General features: G+C 30.4%; 1 protein-coding gene across 1 annotated transcript in view; it reads right to left on the bottom strand.

Moving 5' to 3' along the window:
- Window positions 1-20,762, bottom strand: part of tow (target of wingless repressor) — a 60,931-nt gene that overhangs the window by 23,574 nt on the left and 16,595 nt on the right. The window contains exon 2 of the mRNA XM_088234492.1: window positions 182-573. Coding sequence (XP_088090618.1) covers window positions 182-263 — 82 coding nt within the window. The 5' untranslated portion in view covers window positions 264-573. The remainder of the gene's footprint in view (window positions 1-181; window positions 574-20,762) is intronic.

The following is a 20,762-nucleotide window of genomic DNA, read 5'->3' as shown; positions in this document are numbered from 1 at the left end:
AAATAAATCGAGATATGCTGGGCTTTTATTTTATTATTTTTGTGGATGAATATAATTATTAAATACATTTGTTTAAATAGTAGCAGATAATAAAAAAAAAAAATTGTGGTTGAATTGGGTGGGAATAAAATACATTCAAGTAAATTTGTTGAGTAAGTAAAAAGGTATATTTCGAACTCACCTGACTTCTTGCTGCCTTGTCCTTTGCTACCGCCCTTGTTTCTTCTGGGGTACAAATTGATCTTACTCTGTCCGCACCCCATAGTTTAAAACTTACGGATGCATCTTTACTTTAATTTCCACTTTTATCTTTTTATTTATTTCTGTCCATGTTTATTTGTTAATTACGATCAAATTAACGTTTCCAATTGATCTATAAAAGATTCCGCAAATTTTGGCTCTTGGCTTTAAGCAGCAACTTAAAGTAATCTTTCGACCACTTTTAAATGTTACTTTTAACTTATCTTAAAATTCATTTTACTTAAATCGTGATGCATATTTTGTCTTTTTTATATGAGTAAAACATCCCTTACGAATGTTTTATTAAAGTTGATCTTCACCTTTCTGGCATATCTGGAACAAAAGATCAATGCTCATGTATTAGCATAAATATAGTTTCAAATTTATTTAAGTGAGCGTGCGCGTGTGAGAATTCGTGTATCAGGCGCGTGCGGTGTATATTATTAGTAGGGATGCAGACAACAAATAATAATGTTTTAAATTTAAGTAGATATGATAGTTAATATAGTTAAATATCTAATTAAAATCGATATTGCATAGAATCATTTTTGTGATATGGTGCTTTATAAGTTATAATAATAATGTATTTATTTATTTGTTTTTACGCCTAATGTGCATTTTTATGGACACATTTATACATTAGAGAAAATTATTATAAAAAAAGTAGAAAGACTCGATGGTTTTTAGTAGACTTTGTGGGAGTAGAAGCGGGAGAGGGGTGTTTATAATTGAATTTGATGCAGTGATCGTTTGAAAGAAGATAACTTGTTATCAAAGAAATCAAGACTGGTATGTTTGTTGGCAGACCTAAGAATTCTGGGCATAGGGGAATGAAAACAATAGTTAGTTCTATGGTTATCGGTATGAAAGAGTAAGTTTTGTCTGAGGTTTCTAGTTGGGATATTTAATTTTATTGAGCTCAGTAGTTCAGGCGCATCAAAGAGTGAGTTGAGAATTTTAAATAGGACTAAAAGGCCGGATTTATTTCGACGGTCTAGAAGAGAAGATATATTCAAGGTAGTTTCTAACTCATTATACGTATTTTTTATTTTATTTTCTTTTATTCAGGAAACATACAGTACAATTAGACTTAATTCTAATGGACCAGTGAAGTTTCCATATTAAAAAGCAATTATATGTAAGGTTAATTATGAAAGCATAAAAAAGAGAAGGAAAAATAAAACATAAATGAAAGTTGTTAAAAAAATAAAATTTAAGTGGAAAAAAGATATTTTAAGGTTTGTAGTTTGTAGTGAGTATTTACAAATGGAAATAATATTAAAAATGAAGAAAATTTGTAAGAGTAATTAAAAATTAAGAATGGAAATAAAGAATGAAAAACATGCTCAGATGTAAAAATAAAATAAAATAGTAATAACATTTTTTTTTAAAAATGGAAAAACACAAACACATATTTATTTTAAGGGATTCAAAGAAACGATGAGAAGAATCTTTACGTGAAATATAAGACAGTAAATTTAGGTCAATTTAAACGTATATAGGTCTCTGATTTTATGGTTGATAGTTGATCTTTTATAAATTTACGGAGCATAGCAGCAGGCTCGTTCAGCAGTGAAGCTGTAAACATAAGAACAGTACCTAAAACGAGATGTTCTTAAATGTTGTCCAAATTACAATAATACACTAGTTAAACTTTATGCAATACGTTATTAGAGTCATTTTTCTTCGCATTTTACGAGTTCGATGCTCTTATCTCTACGAGTCTCGTAAACCAATACGACAACGTTATGAACCTTAGTGCGCAAGCGCGGAAATTCGAACATTTGTAATGCGGCTGGACTCAAAATGAAGAGTAGTATCCAGATTTCAGCGTATATAACGAATACTATCAAGGCCAAATTTCTTGATATTTAGAACATTGGTATGGGAAATAAGCATACATATTACATATGTAAATACATAAAGGTAGGTATGTATACTGAGAATTTTATTTGAATTTATAAATCCAGTGGGCATAAATATTTTCGGTGATAAATTTAGGAATATTTGTATATTGATTGATTGATTGATTTGGTGTTTATTTTGTCGAACTCCATATTTGAACATATAATATAAGAAATTAAACACTGATTTGAGTCCACTGAATACTTTATTTTATTTTTAGAATATAAATATGAACATTTCTGTGACAATTATCTTGCCTCTGGGACAAAAATTTTTGACAATGCCATACTAAATAAGATTAATTAATTTACTTAGGTACCTAGAATAATATGGCCATTTAAGGACCTTCAATCCTTCTTTACATTCGTTTGAAAATTTCCTAACAAGGCGAAACAGTTGTCACAGAAATGTTGGTTTTTATACTGTAAAAATAAAATAAAGTGTTCGGTAGACTCTAATCAGTGTTTGATTTTTATATTAAAAGTATGAACATGGAGTTCTACAAAATAAACGCCAAATCAGTGAAAAAATGAACAAATATTGATTTAACATTTTACAACAGAGATGAAGAACATTTAAGAGAAGGTAATATAGAAGTCTAGGCATCTACAGGGCTTATGATCTGTCAATGGCTGGTTTAAGTGGCCACTTTACACACTGTGTAACATTCACCATTCTGCCTATATTTGAACATCTATATTCCTTCAATTCTTTCATCTGTTGATGTTTGTGAAGTTAAAGAGCTGAAACCTTTATTTATGCGGGTGAGATTCATCTAATTTAATTATTTCACCTACATACTAGGCAACGCCTGAAAATATTATTTTTTCAATTTCTATACTTCTTCATGGACCAGGTAATTTATCAATGTTGTTAAATATTGATTTACTTAAATTAATAAATATAGTGTTAATTTTAATCAAATTTAATTAAAGAAGTTTTTTTAAATTTTTTTTGAAAAGTAAAATCTTTTTAACATTTTAAAAAAAAAAAGTAAAATGTTTTTAAAAAGACTGAATTATAATTTACTGTTAATGTGTATTTAGATTGAAAGAAAACTCACATTACACCCAGGAATATATTTACCTGACGTATTTTCAATTTCCTTTTCTAAATTTAATAAAACCAACAATAGCTGTATTATTTGTTAAGGTCTACAAATCTGGGATAAAACCGAATAATATTTTGACGCTACGCAACAGGCAAACTATAAACACAAACCCTTAATTTTACGATTTTCTGTTATCAATACTAGATTCAACCCTCTCTCTGGGGGCTTTATTATGATTGTCACATACACATTTCGACGGATGTTGAAGATTTATTTTTTGAAACAAGGAACAGCAAAATCCCTCTCAAACATTCATTTATTGTATTTATTTAATATCATTTTATAAAAAATATTTTTTAATTCATTCAAAGTTACTTAGACTGTCTAACTGGGGTTATTTAACCTTTTTTCTAAGCCAGTCACAAAAATATATATAAAAAATGGTCAACGATAAATGGTAAAAATAAATAAAGGTAGAAGACATGATGGAAATGAAGTAAAAAAGATAGTAAAATAATAAAAAAATAGTAATAAATGTTTGAGTATGTCCAAATGCTTGCAGACTGGCTGGATTTCCTCCCTAGGGAGATATTCATAATTTCAATTTCAACAGAGAGGAAACACATTGTTGATAAGGGAATATGGAAGTCTAGGCATTTACAGGGCTAATGACCTGTCATTTGCTGGTTTAAGTGACCACTTTACACACCGTGTAACATGTACCATTCTGCGTACGTTTAAACATCCACATTTCCTTAACTCTTCCATCTGTTGACTTTTGTGAAGTAAAGGAGCTGAAACCTTTATTATGTGGGTGAGATTCATCCGGCTGAACCAAATCACCTACTAGGCAACGCCTGCAATTTTTATACTACTTTTACTAGTGGCTACTTAAACCAGTCAATGACAGGTCATAAGCCTTGTAAATGCCTAAACATCCACATTCCCTTTTCAATTTTTATTTTCCTCTCTGTTGAAATAAATTTAAATAGTAATAAATGTAGTAAAAAACATAGTTTTTTTTTTGAACTTGGTAAAAAACGTAGTAAAACCAAAATACATAGAATGAAAAAAGGAAAAAAAAGTAGTAAAAAACATATTAACAAAACTCATTAAAATATCTAGTAAAAACAAAGTACATAGTTAGAAATATAGTTAAAAAAAGATATATGTATATTGTATCCTGCCGTGTGGATTTATAGGATCGTCTAAAATGGGCCTATCCGCCTATGGGGAATCAGGAAAATAGCACAGTGAAGGTGGTATTCGGAATCAAATTATTCCCGAATGACGTAGGAAAAGGGGTGTTAAATTAATGTTCTCGCAAATAGTGATGCAAATAACCTATTTGTGGAAGTAACCGACTTTTGAACGGTTAAAGAAATATTAGGTTTATGTATACTGGATCCTATTGTTATATGTTTTTTTACACTGTTTTTAAAATTACACGGTACTGTATAAATTCCCATGGCTCTCAGCGCCTCAATTTAAAAATAAATAATCCATACTTATACAATTATCATAGAATTACAAAAGTCCAGAAACCGCGTACGCACATCAAACTAAAGCCGACAAAACTATTCATAAATGAGTAGTTTTACGTTTTGGCCATTAGTTACTCTGTAGACGTCGTTTATTACGCAACTGTTGATTTAAATTCAATTACGCCGCCTTGTGTCGTTTTTAAGTGTTAAAATACTGATGTGATTAATAGGGGATAAGGTGGGATCACATTTCACGTGTAAGTAGCGAATCCAAAAATAATATTATTACGAATTTGATTATTATTTAATTATTATAATTATAAGTCGTTATTCAATAAAATACACATGTTTTTATAATATTAATACATTATAAGAATAACAACACAAAGTATAAAAACATATTTTTCCCGATAAACTATTAAATAGTAGTTTGTCATTGGGTGCTGAGACATTAGTTTTTATTAAGTTTCAAATAAAAAAATACAGATATAATAATTATACACACATAAAATGATGAAACATATAATTAGTTAGAATTGATGCTTTGAAAAAATAAAAAATTCGGTTTAGAAGAAAGAATGAAAAAACTTAACAAAACAAAATGAAATGGTTTAAAATATGTTTTCAAAGGTAGAAAAATAGAGATAATTAAAGTTAAATAAACAAGCCGGACATTTTGTTAGTATTGGCAGGGTTGTCGAATTTTTTACCCGACTTTCTATTAATAAGCCTTAGTATAATACCAAACTGTTTTTATTTTACTTAATTAGTAAATGATTTTTTTTACGTTTGCTAATAGTTTATAGTCTAGTCAATTTTCGAACACAGTTCGATGCATGCAAACTAGATTCTACCCACCTTCTGATATATTTTGCAAGCCTTATCTCCCCATTTAAGAAAAACAGTTGCTATTTTATTTTATTTTATTTTTTATTTTTATTTGGGAAATCAACAGTTCTACATACATGTTTTAAGTAAACAAACAGATAAAGTGTATAAACTCAGAACTAATAACAGATTTCCACATAGTTAACAAAGTTAGTAAAGAAAATATATTACATATCAAATAAATACATACAATTTATACATATAAAAATGTTATTTTCATGTACTCAATAATCAAATATTTTTTTAATATTTATTTTCTATTTTTAAATAACTAGTTTTTTTCATGAAGTTATGTATTTTTTGGTATACATCTAGGCGTGAAATGTTTCCACTACAAAAAATAAATTTAGTAATTATATTTTTTCTATCCGTTTAATTATTTTCCTAAGTTATACATATTTTGTTTTTTAGTAGAATTTTTTTCCCGACTCTTCTTTTAACCAGTCAATTTTTTGGTTGGCTAGAAGATATCGTGTTTAGCAATAAGTCCGCTTAAGTACTTATTCTTTGGATTTAAATAAATAAATAATGTACATTTTATTTTTATTTGATTATTTATTCACTTAAAGACAGTTTATTACAAATTATTTGAGATTCCCAACTCTATGACACTTAAAGTCCTGAATTGAGCTGGGACGAGCAATTAGTTGACACAGACACATGAGTTTATGGTCACAAATATTTTATACGATCAAGAACACAATGGAGCATCAATATGGTAAACTCGGAAAATTGTCAAGAAGTTTCCCACTAAATATGAAAGGAGAGAGTTTACATTATTGTGTATGTGCTACGTGTGTATTCTTCTTTTATATATATATATATATCGGTAGTCAGATGGCAAAAGGGTCCGTCTGTATTTATGTATGTGTTTTAGTTTTCAAAAGTTTTAATTAATATTTCAGTAAATACAGTCACCAAAAAAAATAAAAAATCAGCGTCATTTAGAATGGTTATCTATTATTAAAAAGCAACACTAAAATATTCTAGTTTGTGGATTAAATTCTTGAAATTAGGACGTATTTCAGCTCTCCTGAACATTTTTGAAAATTACAGATGGTTCCTTCTGCCATCTGACGACCGATATAATTCCTCTGTACGTGTGATGTCACCATACTCCTCCTAAACGGCTTAACCAATTTACGTGCGGTTTTCAGAGAAATATATATCTTTGCGCTTTGCGCTTTGCGTGTTCATAGATATTAAAATCTTCAATTGAATATGTAAAAAAGAAGTTAGGAGCATAAATGTTTCATTCATCAATCTACCAGTGTTACATTTCAGGAGAATGCATTTGCAAAAAAATGGAAAGATGTTGTTTTTTTGTGTATAAAAAAAGTTTGTTTTTGAATGTTTACAAACAGCATTTCTTTTCTTAAATTCTTTATAATTTCTACTCATTTATTTATTTTTATTGGATTTTTGGTAACTCCAAAATAATATTAAATTCAATACATTTTTTTAAATCGTGTTCCTACATAAGTACACCCCTATGTTGGTGAGACGACCGGAGTTTGACGTTTGAAAAAAGAATGCCATATTTGAAAAAATAAAAATGAAAAATTCCATGTTTTCGAATTCAACCATAAACCAGTACCTACTTAAATTCAATATTTTTTTAATATCGTTGATTTTTATTTTTGGAATTTAATCACAAACGAGTACTTCTAAAACGAAAATTGAGTTTTACTATGGTTTAATTTATTAACGAATTTGGTTTAACCATCGTTCTACTATCAATACGTTGTTTTATACGCGTTTTTACTTGAATGAAAAATAACCACTGTTTTTTTATTCCAAATCTCAAATATAAAATATTATATTTTGTTCATTTTTTACACATTGTTACACTGTAGAATGTTACTTTGCAAACGTCAAAAAGGCGAACAAATTAAACCACGTAACATGCCATATTTAAAGCAATCAAATAATAACATTGGTCAACAGAATCTTAAAATAATAATAAAGTTTGACAATTTCATATAATAAAAACCGAAAACCGAAAAACAATAACAATTTTTTATTATCTCATTTGAAAACAAGAATAATAAGAGAAATTACGGAATCAACAAAAATCAACAAAAATATGTGAATCCAACAAGCTCTGAAATATTATAATGTAGGCATAATATAATCATAGAATTAAGAATAGTCCAGAAGGAGCGTAAAATCATATTTGATTACATCGGACAGTGTCAAAAAAACTCCCCACTTTGCTCCACTTTCACCGCACGCATGCGCGAAGTAACCGCGCAATGTCAGATCGCGAAAAATATAGTCAAAATAACATTTGTGTTTATAAATGTTAGATAATAAAAAATATTTAAAAAAACTATTTTTAAAATCTCTATAATTTTATTATACTTGCGGAAACATTGATTGTCACAGCAGAGTAGATAAGTAAAGGGTGATTTAATAAGAGAATTTATGATCTTTGAACTTAAAAAATAAAACAAATTTGAAACAAACAAAAATTAATTTGACTGCCACGAAATTGAACGGCCGAGGTTTGGTAGAAAAATACTGTCAAATCGTTTTCAAAATGTTTTCGTTTTTTTGATGATTAAGTAAAAAAAAGTCATCGTCAAACGAACTTTCCGATTTAGATTGCTTTAAGCATTGATAAGCATAGTCCATTCCGTATTCGGAAATAAAACAAAACTGAGAGACGTGAGTAAAAAAGATAACCGGTATACGCCAAAAAATGATACCATCTTCATTATAGTAGAATAATGAAGATGGTTTCATTTTTTGACGTTTAACGTTTTTGACATTAACGTTTTACTCGCCAACATTGTCGGGTTGAATTTTTAAGTAACGTTTTGAGAGTTTTACTATCCACCTTTAGTTACTTTAGATGAAACAACTCATTTTTTCTATTTTGGATTATTACTACAGATTTTTTACTATTACTAACGATTATACATTCTAATCACACAATAACGAAACGAAAAGATTAAAATGTCAAACTCAATGTCAAATGTCACTTAGTATATAGTTTATCGAAAAATTGAATATCGAAAAAACGTTTGCTGAACCAGCTAATGGCAGGCAAGCGAATGTTCGTGCAGGACAACCTCTGTCGGGTCCGCTAGCATTCATATATTATTCCTCCGAACTAAAAAACTTGACTTTAGTCCCATGGAGTTAATAATTAAATAAAATTCTGAATTAACAATTTAGATAAATAAAAATTGATTACCGTGACAGGACCTGCATTGAACAGAATAATAATTATATTGATTAAGTTTTGGAGTACGGTATAATCGGTTGGGGTGGTGCGAGTGACACAGTTTTAAATAGTGTATTGGTTGCACAAAAATCCATCATTAAAATAATACTCAGAGTCCCGATACAGACATCTACTGAAGAAATATTCCATAAATCACAACTTATGACACCAAAACAATTATACGCTAAAACAATACTCACTTATAGATTCAAACACTACTCTTACTCAAATGAAAGACATAACCCCAACAATACATCACATACAAATAATATAATCACTAGATCCTCAACACATAAACAACTTAAACAAATACAAACTAATACCACTTTCAGACAAAGGGATTTTGAGTATTATTCAATTAAAATCTATAACCTACTTCCACTATCTATTAAAGCAATTAGTAATGAGAAAATGTTTAAAAAGGCTATAAAAAAATGGATAGTGGAGCTAGGTAGAAGTAAAATGGATTGTCTCATTCGCCCATACCAATGCTGAATCAACTGCTCCACAACTGTATGGCTTATGTTAGGTTTTTGTTGTTTTCATTGTGTGTTTTGTAATATAAATAATATAGATGTATATAAATACCTTGTTTTTAAAACTGTCTAAATATTTGTTAATTATGTTTGTTTTTTAAGTGAGTCTTCTTTGTTTATTCTCAAATGTAATAAAAAAAACTAAATTGTTAAGTGTCCTCGGCACGGGAAACCCCAGTGAGGTCACATTATTTTTATTATTAATTTATAGTTTGTAAGCGAAAAATATGAATAAATAAATAAAAAATAAAATACCTTCAAATTATATATTGTATGTTTCATAAATATTTACACATATATATATATATATATATATATACATAATTGTTTATACAATGAATGTGTGATACGTATATCAGTATTTTTTCAAGCTAAATTCTTACAATTATAACCGGTTATCAGATTCTTAATTATTTTTCCACAAATAATCAAACAACTTTGATTATTTGCATCGCCTTTATAAACAGAATTCGTCAATGTTTTACGAGATACTTTACATCACTTCCCGCAGATCAGAACTTAACAAAATAATACGATTTAATCGCCCATGGTGGGTTTTATTACATTGTAGATAAACTTTTTAAACACCCATGTGTTTATATTTTGTCTACTAGCGATATAGCACATGTTTTTCTTAACAAAACATTGGAACTGACTTAAACGAACAGAATTTTACTCCGACTCTTCTGAATTAATTTGTTCTGGCACATTTTTAAATTTAACGTGATTTCTAGGTTCGATCCTTGTCAAGAAATGCTTCTTCAGATCCAACCAGTCTGAAGATGCTCGTAGAGATTAAAAGTATTCATTTTCGAATAAATTTAAAGGGGAAAGTCTTAGAAGTATACGTTTTATTTACTTTTTCACAGTACTTTTGGTTTAGTGACGTTGCACTTTGGGCAACCCCGGGGTTCCGTAGAACTTTTTTTAGGAACCGTTGTTAGAGACCGTCGATATTTTACATCGAAAAAAACGCGTTTTTAAATTAGAAGTGTGTTTTTTCTCGTATATTTATATAAATCTTCTGTACGTGTGATGTCACTGAACTTCTTCTAAACGGCTTAACCGATTTACGTGCGGTTTTCAGCGAAATGTATGTCTTTGTGCTGCGCTTGTTCGTAGATACCAAAATTATTAATCTAATATGTAAAAATAAAGTTAAGAGCACAATTATTTTTATCTTTGACCTGCCAGGGTTGCATTCGTCGAGAATGCATGTACAAAAAATATTTATTTTTGAAGGTTTACAAACAAAATTCGCTTTTTATGGATCCCAATCAGATTCTTGTCTTAAATCGTTTATAATTTCTTCCCGTTTATTTGTTTTCACTGGATTTTTTGTAATACTAAAGTAATATTAACTTACACAAAATACATTTTTGAAAATGGCATTTACAAATAAAGTGCTCCCCTGTTGGCGAGAAGAGCCGAGTTTGACATTTGCAAAAATAACTTTATATTTGAAAATTAATTATATTTTGTTTTAAAATTCAACCATTAACAAGTACTTAGGTACCTACTTATTAATGATAAATCTCTTTTCAAGGTAATAGCAGTCAAGCCAACGTTCATGCCGGACAACGTCAGTCGGGTCCGCTATTGAACTATAAAATTTGATGGCCTTAGTTTTCTACAAATTTGGACAAATCACTTTTTTAATAAAAATAAATCAAAACCACTATGTTTTTAACCAATTGTATTTTTTTTCTACCTACCGATTTCAGTTTGCAAATCAGCGTTTATATAACAATTTGTTGCCCACTAAGTCTAAAGACTTTTCGATGGGACACATTTTTTTTTTTATTACAGGTTTATTTTACATTATTTTATTTATATTAAACAAATTGATTTATTAATAGGCGCCGTAAAGTATTTAGAAGATATTTCTTCAGTTTTTTTTTTTCATTTGAAGATCTTTCATGTTCATGATGGTTTGTGGGGGATCATTGAACAACCTTGGAATAACGCAATTTAATGTTCGCTCTCCAAAGTAATTTGTAATTTGGGGAACGATCAGGGAGCCCTAAGATTTTAATATAGTGTTGTGAGTGAGGGAAACTCTTTTTTTATATTTCGGATTAACTAAGTGATCTTCAATCAATTTGTAGTCACAAAGTTGTTTTACCGGCAGAACATTATTGAATTTAAAATATACACCTTCGCCCATGTTTCGCCTCACGGATTATGCTATCCGGTACAATCCCCCTTAACAGTCTCACCTGAATATCATATTTTTTACCAGATGAGACTAGAAGGTGAGACCCTAGGCACGCACTTATGGATGTAAAATTACGTATTTTTACCAAAAGGCGCGGTAAAATACCGTAATTCAAAACTATATGAGCTTCTTTATCAAGGTATACTAAACAAATGAATTCCATCCTATTTTATTTTATCAATGCTGCGTATGGAGCTAACTAATCAAGTATTTTTGTCTTGTAAGGGTGGGAAGCGTAATGTGCGATGGGTACGATTTTAGAAAACAGACAAGAGTCATGATTTTATTTTGTACTAGTTCAGTATGTATATATACATCCATGTAATTTTTAAACTTTTTCAATTTTCTTTCCCAGATTGCATAATGTAAACATTATTTTGAATTTATTTCCATGCCTAGTATTCTGTTTATTCTGTTATTTTCAAGTATTTTTCATACTCTTTTTAATTTGTAGTATATCATAATTTTAATTTTTCTGCTTTTGTTAAATAATATTATAGTTTAAAATTTAAAAACGTCTCTAAAAAAATTATTATCTGTATGTCCCTAAATGAGTTTTTTTTTAAAAACTCCTTGGGAATATTGTATATAATTATGTATAATATGTTTTCAATATAATAAAAAAAAAAATTTAAAAAAAACCTTTTTTTTCTTGTAATGAATCAAAACTAGTTTTGAAGGTCGTACCCATTTCACACGACGCTTCCCACCCTGACAAGACAAAAATACTTGATTTATTAGTTCCATACGCAGCATTGATAAAATAAAAACGGATAGAATTGAAAAGTCAAGTATTACCTTGATAAAGAAGCATGTTTAGCTTTGAAACCGGTCGGTAAAAAAATATAAAAAAAGTGTTTCAAAACAGGGTTGTTTTTATTTATTTTACTGTAATGAATAACCACAAAGTAAAAAGGCTGCGAATAAAATTTTTAATATAATTAATAATCAAATAAATCTTAGTAATAGTCATATTTTAAATATGTTTCCTCTCCCTAAATCCACACACAAACCCCCTCTCCTCTCTACTCCCGTAGCCACGCCTACTCTACCCTCACTGTGAAATACTTATGTGGTATGTTAGTTTGTAATTAACCCTGAAGAAGGCATAGTATTGCCGAAACCAATTGATTGTCAAATTACAAAAATATAAATGGTACATAAAAACAAAGTGAATTTATTTTAATATACAAGGTGTTCATTAAACCCTGTCACATCCGAATCCACGATGATCAGTATGAGCCAGAAGACATATTGGCGCATTAAAATATTTTTTTCGAAAAAAATTTAAAAAAAAAAATATTAAAAAAAGCAAATGGTTGCTTACTTCTGCAGAGGAGAACGAGGAGGGGGGAGGGGGTAGTATGACACTGCGCCGCGCTTCCCCCACTTCCCCCCTGCAGAAGTAAGCAAAGATTTGTTTTTTTCAATATTTCATTTTTTTAATTTTCTTTGTTCAAAATATTTTTTAAATTTGCTTATATGTCTTCTTGCCCATACTGATCATCGTGGTTTCGGATGTGACAGGGTTTGAAGAACACACTGTTTTAGATAATAATGATACACAAAATTGGCCGGTTGATGCCGCCCGTCAATCAATAAATGCGTTTGTAGTGTCTAGAGTCGATTATTGTAACGGTATCTACGCAGGTCTCCCAATGAACAAACTGACTCGCCTACAATCTGTATTGAATGCCGCAGCGAGACTTATTTTCGGAATCTCTAAGGTCAGTCATATCACTCCACTACTTCGGAAACTACACTGGCTACGTTTTCCACAGAGAGTCGAATACAAACCCTGTTGGCTTATGTATAAGTCACTGCACAACTCTGCTCCGGAATATCTAAGGAAACTATGCATTCCAGATGAACTAGCTGACAGGCGTCTCACGCTTAGATCAGCTACGTCTACGGCGAGAGGAAAAGTTATACCTCTACGCAAACAGCACTCTAAATTTAGTGAACGCGCATTTGCGGTCGCAGGCCCTATGGCATTAAATGCTCTCCCAGCAGAGGTGCGAGGCTGTGAAAGTGAAGTGATATTTGGGAAAAAACTTAAAACCCACTTGTTCTCTAAATCATTTGAATAAATCCGTAGCATGTGACAACAAAATAAATTGTTTTGATTAAATTACAAATTTAAAAGCTTCAATTAAATTAATTTAACAATAGAATTACTATGTAAAGCGCCCTTGAGGTATTTTATTACGAAAACGGCGCCAAATAAGCTATCCATAATAATAATAATAAGTGCTTCAAACATCAAAAAGAAAAAAAAAATACACATAGTGCTTCAAATATATAAAATTAACACTTTTTTAATGTTTGCCCTCAGTTATGCTCTTTCTTAGTTTTGTGTGCATTGTAATAGTTGATGCAACAATTATGTTTCCTGTAAATTTTGCGGAAGTGACGTCTTAAATGATCTTAAATTCGATACGTTTTTACGTATGGATTCCTAACACGTGTGTCTTACACCAGATTTTGAAAGCACCGATCTTCTTCTTTCATTTGCCTTGAGCGTTCATGTTTTGTGTGTAACATGAAGCATAAGGAGAGGTAATATGCAGTTACTCAAAAAAAATACCGGTTTTTTATGGCAAAATGGTAATTTTATTGAGAATCATTAGAGAATTTTTTCAAATTAAAAAAATCGTCTTTTATCTAACACACATTTTTAATGCAATTTGAACAAATTCAAACAATGTTATCGATAGTCCATATCTCTTGGAGCGTATTTCAATCAATTGTCCCGTAAAGTCAACACGACAAGTTCATTTCTTTTTATAATTTATTGCCGAAAAAAAATATGTTCAAAACTCGTTTATTTATAGTAGCTGCTCCAAATTTAATTTACTTTGTCCCCATTTAGATATTTTTACTACAAAATTGTGTGACTTCAAAAAAAACTTTTTGAAACACTGTAAAATAAAACATTTGTCAGTGTGTAATAAGTTTATGTTCCTCAAATATGTTTATTTTATTATGATATCAAAATTTTGAATTGGTCAACTATATTATGAAAATCCCTCTCCTCCACTCCTCCACTCTATTTTCCCATCCCTTAACCTTCTTACGAGCTCTTTTTTTTCTCATGTCTTATATAATATGTTATTTTTCTCTTTACTGTGTAACATGTTCTCTCATTATATTTGTAAAAAACTTTAACTGGATGTATGTACTATTTTTTATATTTTGTATTCTTGTATAACAACTGTTGTTTTTCCTTAATAAATAAAAATCAAAAATAAAATTTAGGAGTCGGAGTGACGTGATAGTGTAAAAACTAAAGCTTGTCGACATTTTTAAAAATGTATTTATTTTTATAATATTCTTATAGGGCTTTTAAATTCCAGTTTTGACAAATATATAATATTTGTATCGTGTGGGTTTGAACCCAAACTGCCTCTTCTGGAGGAGGCGAGAGCGTTGTATGGCGATAGGGTCTTCTGGAGACGTGTGGTGATGTTCACTTGCTCCACTAAGGCACAGATGAGGAAAAAAAAGATTTCTTGAAGAAGAAGTGTAGTGGTTTATATATTTATATTTTTTTTTTTAATAGACTATCAAACTAAGCTTCAATTTAAAAATATATTTATTATTGTGTATTGCATTATGAGCGCTATGATATTTTAATGTTTTGTTATTTTAAAATTACTCTTCTTATGATGTCTTAAGTTTTCTACTGTGACTTATCCCGATTGGTGGGTTTGCTTCCTGGTAACTGCCACTGTTATCAATATGTTTCTTTTTTAAGTGATACCGTGGTGTTAGATTTTTTCCAACGCGACGTTTCGGCTACCATTGCCGGATCCATCTTGCAGAATGTTACTGACAGGATACGCAAAGTGCTGAAGAAACATAATATTAGAACAACGTTATGGACTCTAAGAAAATTAAAAAACCGTTTATTATACCCAAAAGATAAGAATCCCCTGGAAACGAAAAATGTTTATAAACTAAGTTACCAAGGATGTGATAAAGTGTTCATAGGACAAACAGGGCGCAAAGCAAAAAAAAGGATTGACGAGTACAAAAAACCGCGTAAACTTAGGCACCCTGACAAATCCGCAATAGCGGAACAATTAATAGACACCGGACATTTTTTCACAATTACAGTGCACAAATAATAAAAGCGGCATGTGAAATACTCAAACACCCAATAACATAAACAAAGACGACGGGCTTAAATTAAACTCAACATGGTTCCTAACACCACATACTACAAACAATATTAGATATGTGCCTACTGCCACCTGCGACGCGGTAAAAATAACTTATACTTTTTTCTACAAAACACAGAGTTTACCCTGATGATAGCTCCTGCAATGGTAGCCGAAAGGTCGGAACAAATCCAGCACACACGGTATCACACAAAAAAAACATTGCGTATTATAATACTCTGTTATTGGTTGATTTTGGAAAACTTGTAACGTCGTTTAAGGCAGTTCATTTTTATTATTTTTTTCATAAATTTTCGAAAAACTTCGCCGTACTGATAAATACGATAATTTTTACCTCAGCTTACCTCCTTATTCGTACATCTGTTCGTTTTAGTTAAGTTGTGTTCAAACATGGGGAATATTTTGAGTATGTCCAAATGTTTATAGACAGATTGGATTTCCTCCATAAAAAGTTTTTTAGATCTAAATTTACTGCAACAGACGAAGAAAACATTTTTGAGAAGGGACTATGGAAGTCTAGGCATTGACAGGGCTTATGACCAGTTATTGGCTGGTTAAAGTAGCCACTTTACACATCTAACATTCACCATTCTGCCCTTGTTCAACATATGGAAGAGTTGAGGAAATGTCGATGTTTGAACATGGTTGGAAAAGTGAATGTTACGTAGTGTGTAAAATGGTCACTTAAACTAGCCAATGACTGGTCATAAACCTTGTAAATGCGTGACTGTAGAATCATCTGAATGAATTATTTCACTTACTAGGCAACGCCTGAAAACAATTTTCCAATTTTTTAAACTTCTTCTTGGACCAGTTGGTTTTATTATCATATTTGAGTTTGCCCAAATGTTTGTAAACAAAAGACTGGATTCAGTCAGATGAATCTCTTAACAGTAATAAAGGTGTCAGCTCTTTAACTTCACTGAAATCAACAAATGGAATAATTATGGATGTCAAAAATAGGCAAAATGGTTAATGTTACACAGTGTGTAAAGTGGCCACTCAAACCAGCCAATCACAGTTCATAAGCCCTGTAAATGCCTAGACTTCCATATTCTGTAATCAAAAATGTTTTCGCTGTCTGTTGCAATAAATTTAGAAATGGCGAATGTTCTACAATGTGTTAGGTGGCCACTCTAATCAGCCAATAACAAGTCATAAACCCTGTAAAGCCTAGACTTCCATATTCGTTTCTCTTAAATGTTCTCCATCTCTGTTGATATTTGTGAATCTTAATAACTCCCTGGTGAGTGAACTCCAGTCGTTCGGACAAACTTGTATATTGTAAAAACGTATTTTTTAGTGGATATAATATTTGAGTTACTTCACTTCACCTCTGACGCCCATTTATAATACGACGTGTTTATTTTTGGCTGAAAATATCCCAAACAGTTTACACGTCTTTTTGTTTTAAACCCGTGGAAATTTGCCTTGAAATAAATAATAAAAAATATGTTTTTAAAAGTTTCCTACAATCTCAAACATAAAAGCACCATTAACGATTCGTTTTTCACAACCATAAATAAACGTATTTTGTTTACTCAATTCTTACATAAGGCGCACTAGTCGATTCTATTCAGAAAATTACTTTTTTATTTAGTACAAAAGGTATCCGCGAAAGATTTTTTTCTTTGTTCACTGTGTTATTTTTAATATATTTAAAGGTGCAGAGGGCACTGGTATCGGTATTCCAGTAGGAAAAAAGTAAGTTTTTTATTTTATAACAATAACGGCAAATCTGTCTTTTGCAAAAAAATATAATACCAACATATTTGGCTTATTTTTTTTAAACATAATCTTCCTTATACCCAAGATTTATAAAAAAAATTAAACCTTTAAATTATACAAGATTTATATTTAAAAAAATAACCTAAAAATTAAACAGCATATTCAGTAGAAAGTTTAAACAATTCAAGAATAAATGTAAAAAACAAAATTGAATAATAAAATATTTTAAATATAACAAGAAAATCATAAGTACTGTTTCATACAGCTGTATACATTCATACAGTTTTATATAATGAAAGTAATAAATCTTACCGAATAGTTCCCAATCCTTGTCCCATTTGATTACATTACTTTGTTTTGTATGTACACACCCAGTTAGCCTGTTAAACTTTGCATAGTATTTAACACTAAACTTACGTGTAACATTTAGAAATTGTTTTTGAATTACATCTAATTAAGGAGTCCACCTTCCTTTGCTAATAATTAGTTTTTTGTCCATAAAGGACATTTCCATCAATATCACAAGTTTCACAGAACTACATTTAAATTTTTTATTAACTCTTTAAAGACTATGGTAAATAATCCCTTTCGCCGCAGTGATATAACATCTCACCTACATGAGGCTTCAAAAAGGATGGTTTAAAAATGAATATTCATAAAACAAAGATTATGAGTCCAACAGGACGAGACATCTTCATAAACAATGTTTGATTATGTCCAAATGCTTGCAGACTGGCTGGATTTCCTCCCAAGGGAGTTGTTTATATTTAAATTTATTTCAACAGAGAAGGAAAACCTTTTTGAGAAGGGAATATGGAAGTCTAGGCATTTACAGGGCTTATGACCATTATGGTCATTGGCTGGTTTAAGTGGCCACTTTACACACTGTGTAACATTCACCATTCTGCCCATTTTTGAACATCCACATTTCCTCAACTCTTCCATCTGTTGACTTTTCAGCTCTTTTACTTCACAAAAGATCTTTGACCGTCTTTTATTGAATAATAATTGAAAAAAACGCTAGATATCAGTAACGTTTTCGTTTTTTCTTTCTAAAACAGTGCACCAAAGTTTATAGAAAAGCACTGTCTACAAAGCTACCCATAAACGCGTAAGTAAAAATGAAAAAAAAACTCTCACATACTCGTTTTGGTCATGTAAACAACAGCTGCAATGTGAACAAAATAAGCATATGTAGTTTGTGCCCTAGCTGACCCCGGTCTGTATGATACTGTACTTAACTGAATAATATCTGGCGCACTTTTCAAATTGTTTTTATTATCATTTATTATATTATTATTTGTTATTGTTTCAATGAAATTCTAGACACTGCTTATGTGCCTATATGGAACGCACGCCACTGCGATGAAAGGTAGGATGATCAGTCTTACGCTTAAATGAAAATCCAAGCAACTCTGAGCAATGTGTACCATAAAGGACTTAAGATGTTTAATGGGTTGCTGGGTCTATCGTATCGTTTCGTTTGATGGATTTAATAACAATGATCTCAATTTGTTGCAACAGAGAGGGAAAACATTTTCGAGAAGGGAATATGGAAGTCTAGGCATTTATAGGGCCGATGACCTGAAAAAAATTTAATAAAATCTGCTGTATTTTATACATGAAAAAAATCCGGTCTACCATAGAATAGGTTTTTACTATACCCAGTGGGCCAGTGCCTTACTTATAAATCGGGTATAAAGTTAAACTTAAAAATAGTGGTAGAATAATGATGGTATAGCAAAAACTACTAATTTTAAACCTCGCAAAGAGTTAAACTCGGATTAAATCAGGGATAGTGATTATAGAAACTTATACCTCTACATTAACCGGCCAGAAAAAGTATCGATAAATGCTGTTATTTACTTAACAGGTATAACGCTGGAATAAGCACGCGATCTGTCAATAGTAATATTTTTCGGAAATCAAAATGGATAGTTTATCAGATTATTTTTCAGTTTTAAATCACATCGAAGTCTCGGGACCTTCTCAATGCGATTCAAAGTATTTTAAATAATTTGTTTTAATAAAATCTGAAATGTTTTATGTATGTATGTATTTTAATTAATTGTGATAAAAAAATAAACACGAATAAGCTAAAGAACTAGTTTTTACGTTCTCCTCTTCTTCCCAATTTTTATTTCTTTTTCTAACTTTCTTTCTGGCGGCCTCCGTAGTGTAGTGGTCAAGACGCTTGACTCACAAACGGAAGGTTCCGGGTTCGATTCCCGGTGAGAACACAAAAATTAAATGTGATTTTTCTCAAGCCTGGGTATTCTGTGATGTAATTCACCACTGTAATTGGGCGTCCTGGCCTGTTGTGGTGCAAAAAAATATATATATATAAATATATTAAATAAATATTAAATAAATTAAATTAAATAACGGTTTTCTCTGTGTTCTCCATTACATTGACAGTAGTGTCAATTTTACTTTGGCGTTTATTTTTTGTTATTATAAAAGTGACTGCTCACGCGCACATATACGTGTTAACTGTAAAAAAAAATAATCATGAAATAACCTGTGAATTGTTATTCCATATTTTTTAAAAATAAGCTTTTTTTATATTGGTTATTAATAGTTAAACCGGATATGGTTATTTCTTAATTTAAACCTGGTACAAGGAAAACTGATAAGTATGAAGCCTATGTTAAAAGTAAATTGAGTTACATGATCGCCTTCTGGGGAACTGGTAACAAGGCAGACATAACGAGAATACAAAGACAACAAAATAAAATTCTTAAACTAACATACAACCTACCCTGACCTCTACGACTGAACTGTACAAAAAAACACACCAGTTTGACATAAACTACTTGACTAAAATTGAGACTTTAAAAATTGTGCACAAAATAACACCGGGAAACATACAAGACGACGACATAATATTAGTCAAAAATGCTGACATACACAAATATAACACCCAACAACAACACTATCATATTGAAAAAGCAAAGACAAACACAGGACAGTCAAAAATACTACATAATGGACTTAAACACTACAACGACTTACCTTACTACTTGAATACTTTTACTGGGGACAAATTTAAAATCAATCTGAAAAAGCACATGATGACTGAACTAACTAGACTAGACGAGACATAAAATGACTAGACAATATTAAATTTCTAATGTAACCCTAACGGGTTTTATAAAATTGTAAATATAAAATAAAATTTTAAAAAGTAAGGCCCAGTGAGAATAAATAGTGTTCTATGTGTTTGCTCTTACTTATTTTTACTTTAATCTGGCTTATTTGTAATTTTTTAAACTTATTTACTGTTTTGCAAACAG

Source organism: Micrasema longulum, unplaced genomic scaffold (genome assembly GCF_059751315.1).
Source record: "Micrasema longulum isolate JH-2025_06_02 unplaced genomic scaffold, ASM5975131v1 h1tg001249l, whole genome shotgun sequence".
NCBI lineage: Eukaryota > Metazoa > Arthropoda > Insecta > Trichoptera > Brachycentridae > Micrasema > Micrasema longulum.
The sequence above is the reverse complement of the archived record's forward strand: the minus strand, read 5'-3'. Positions and strand labels throughout refer to the sequence as shown.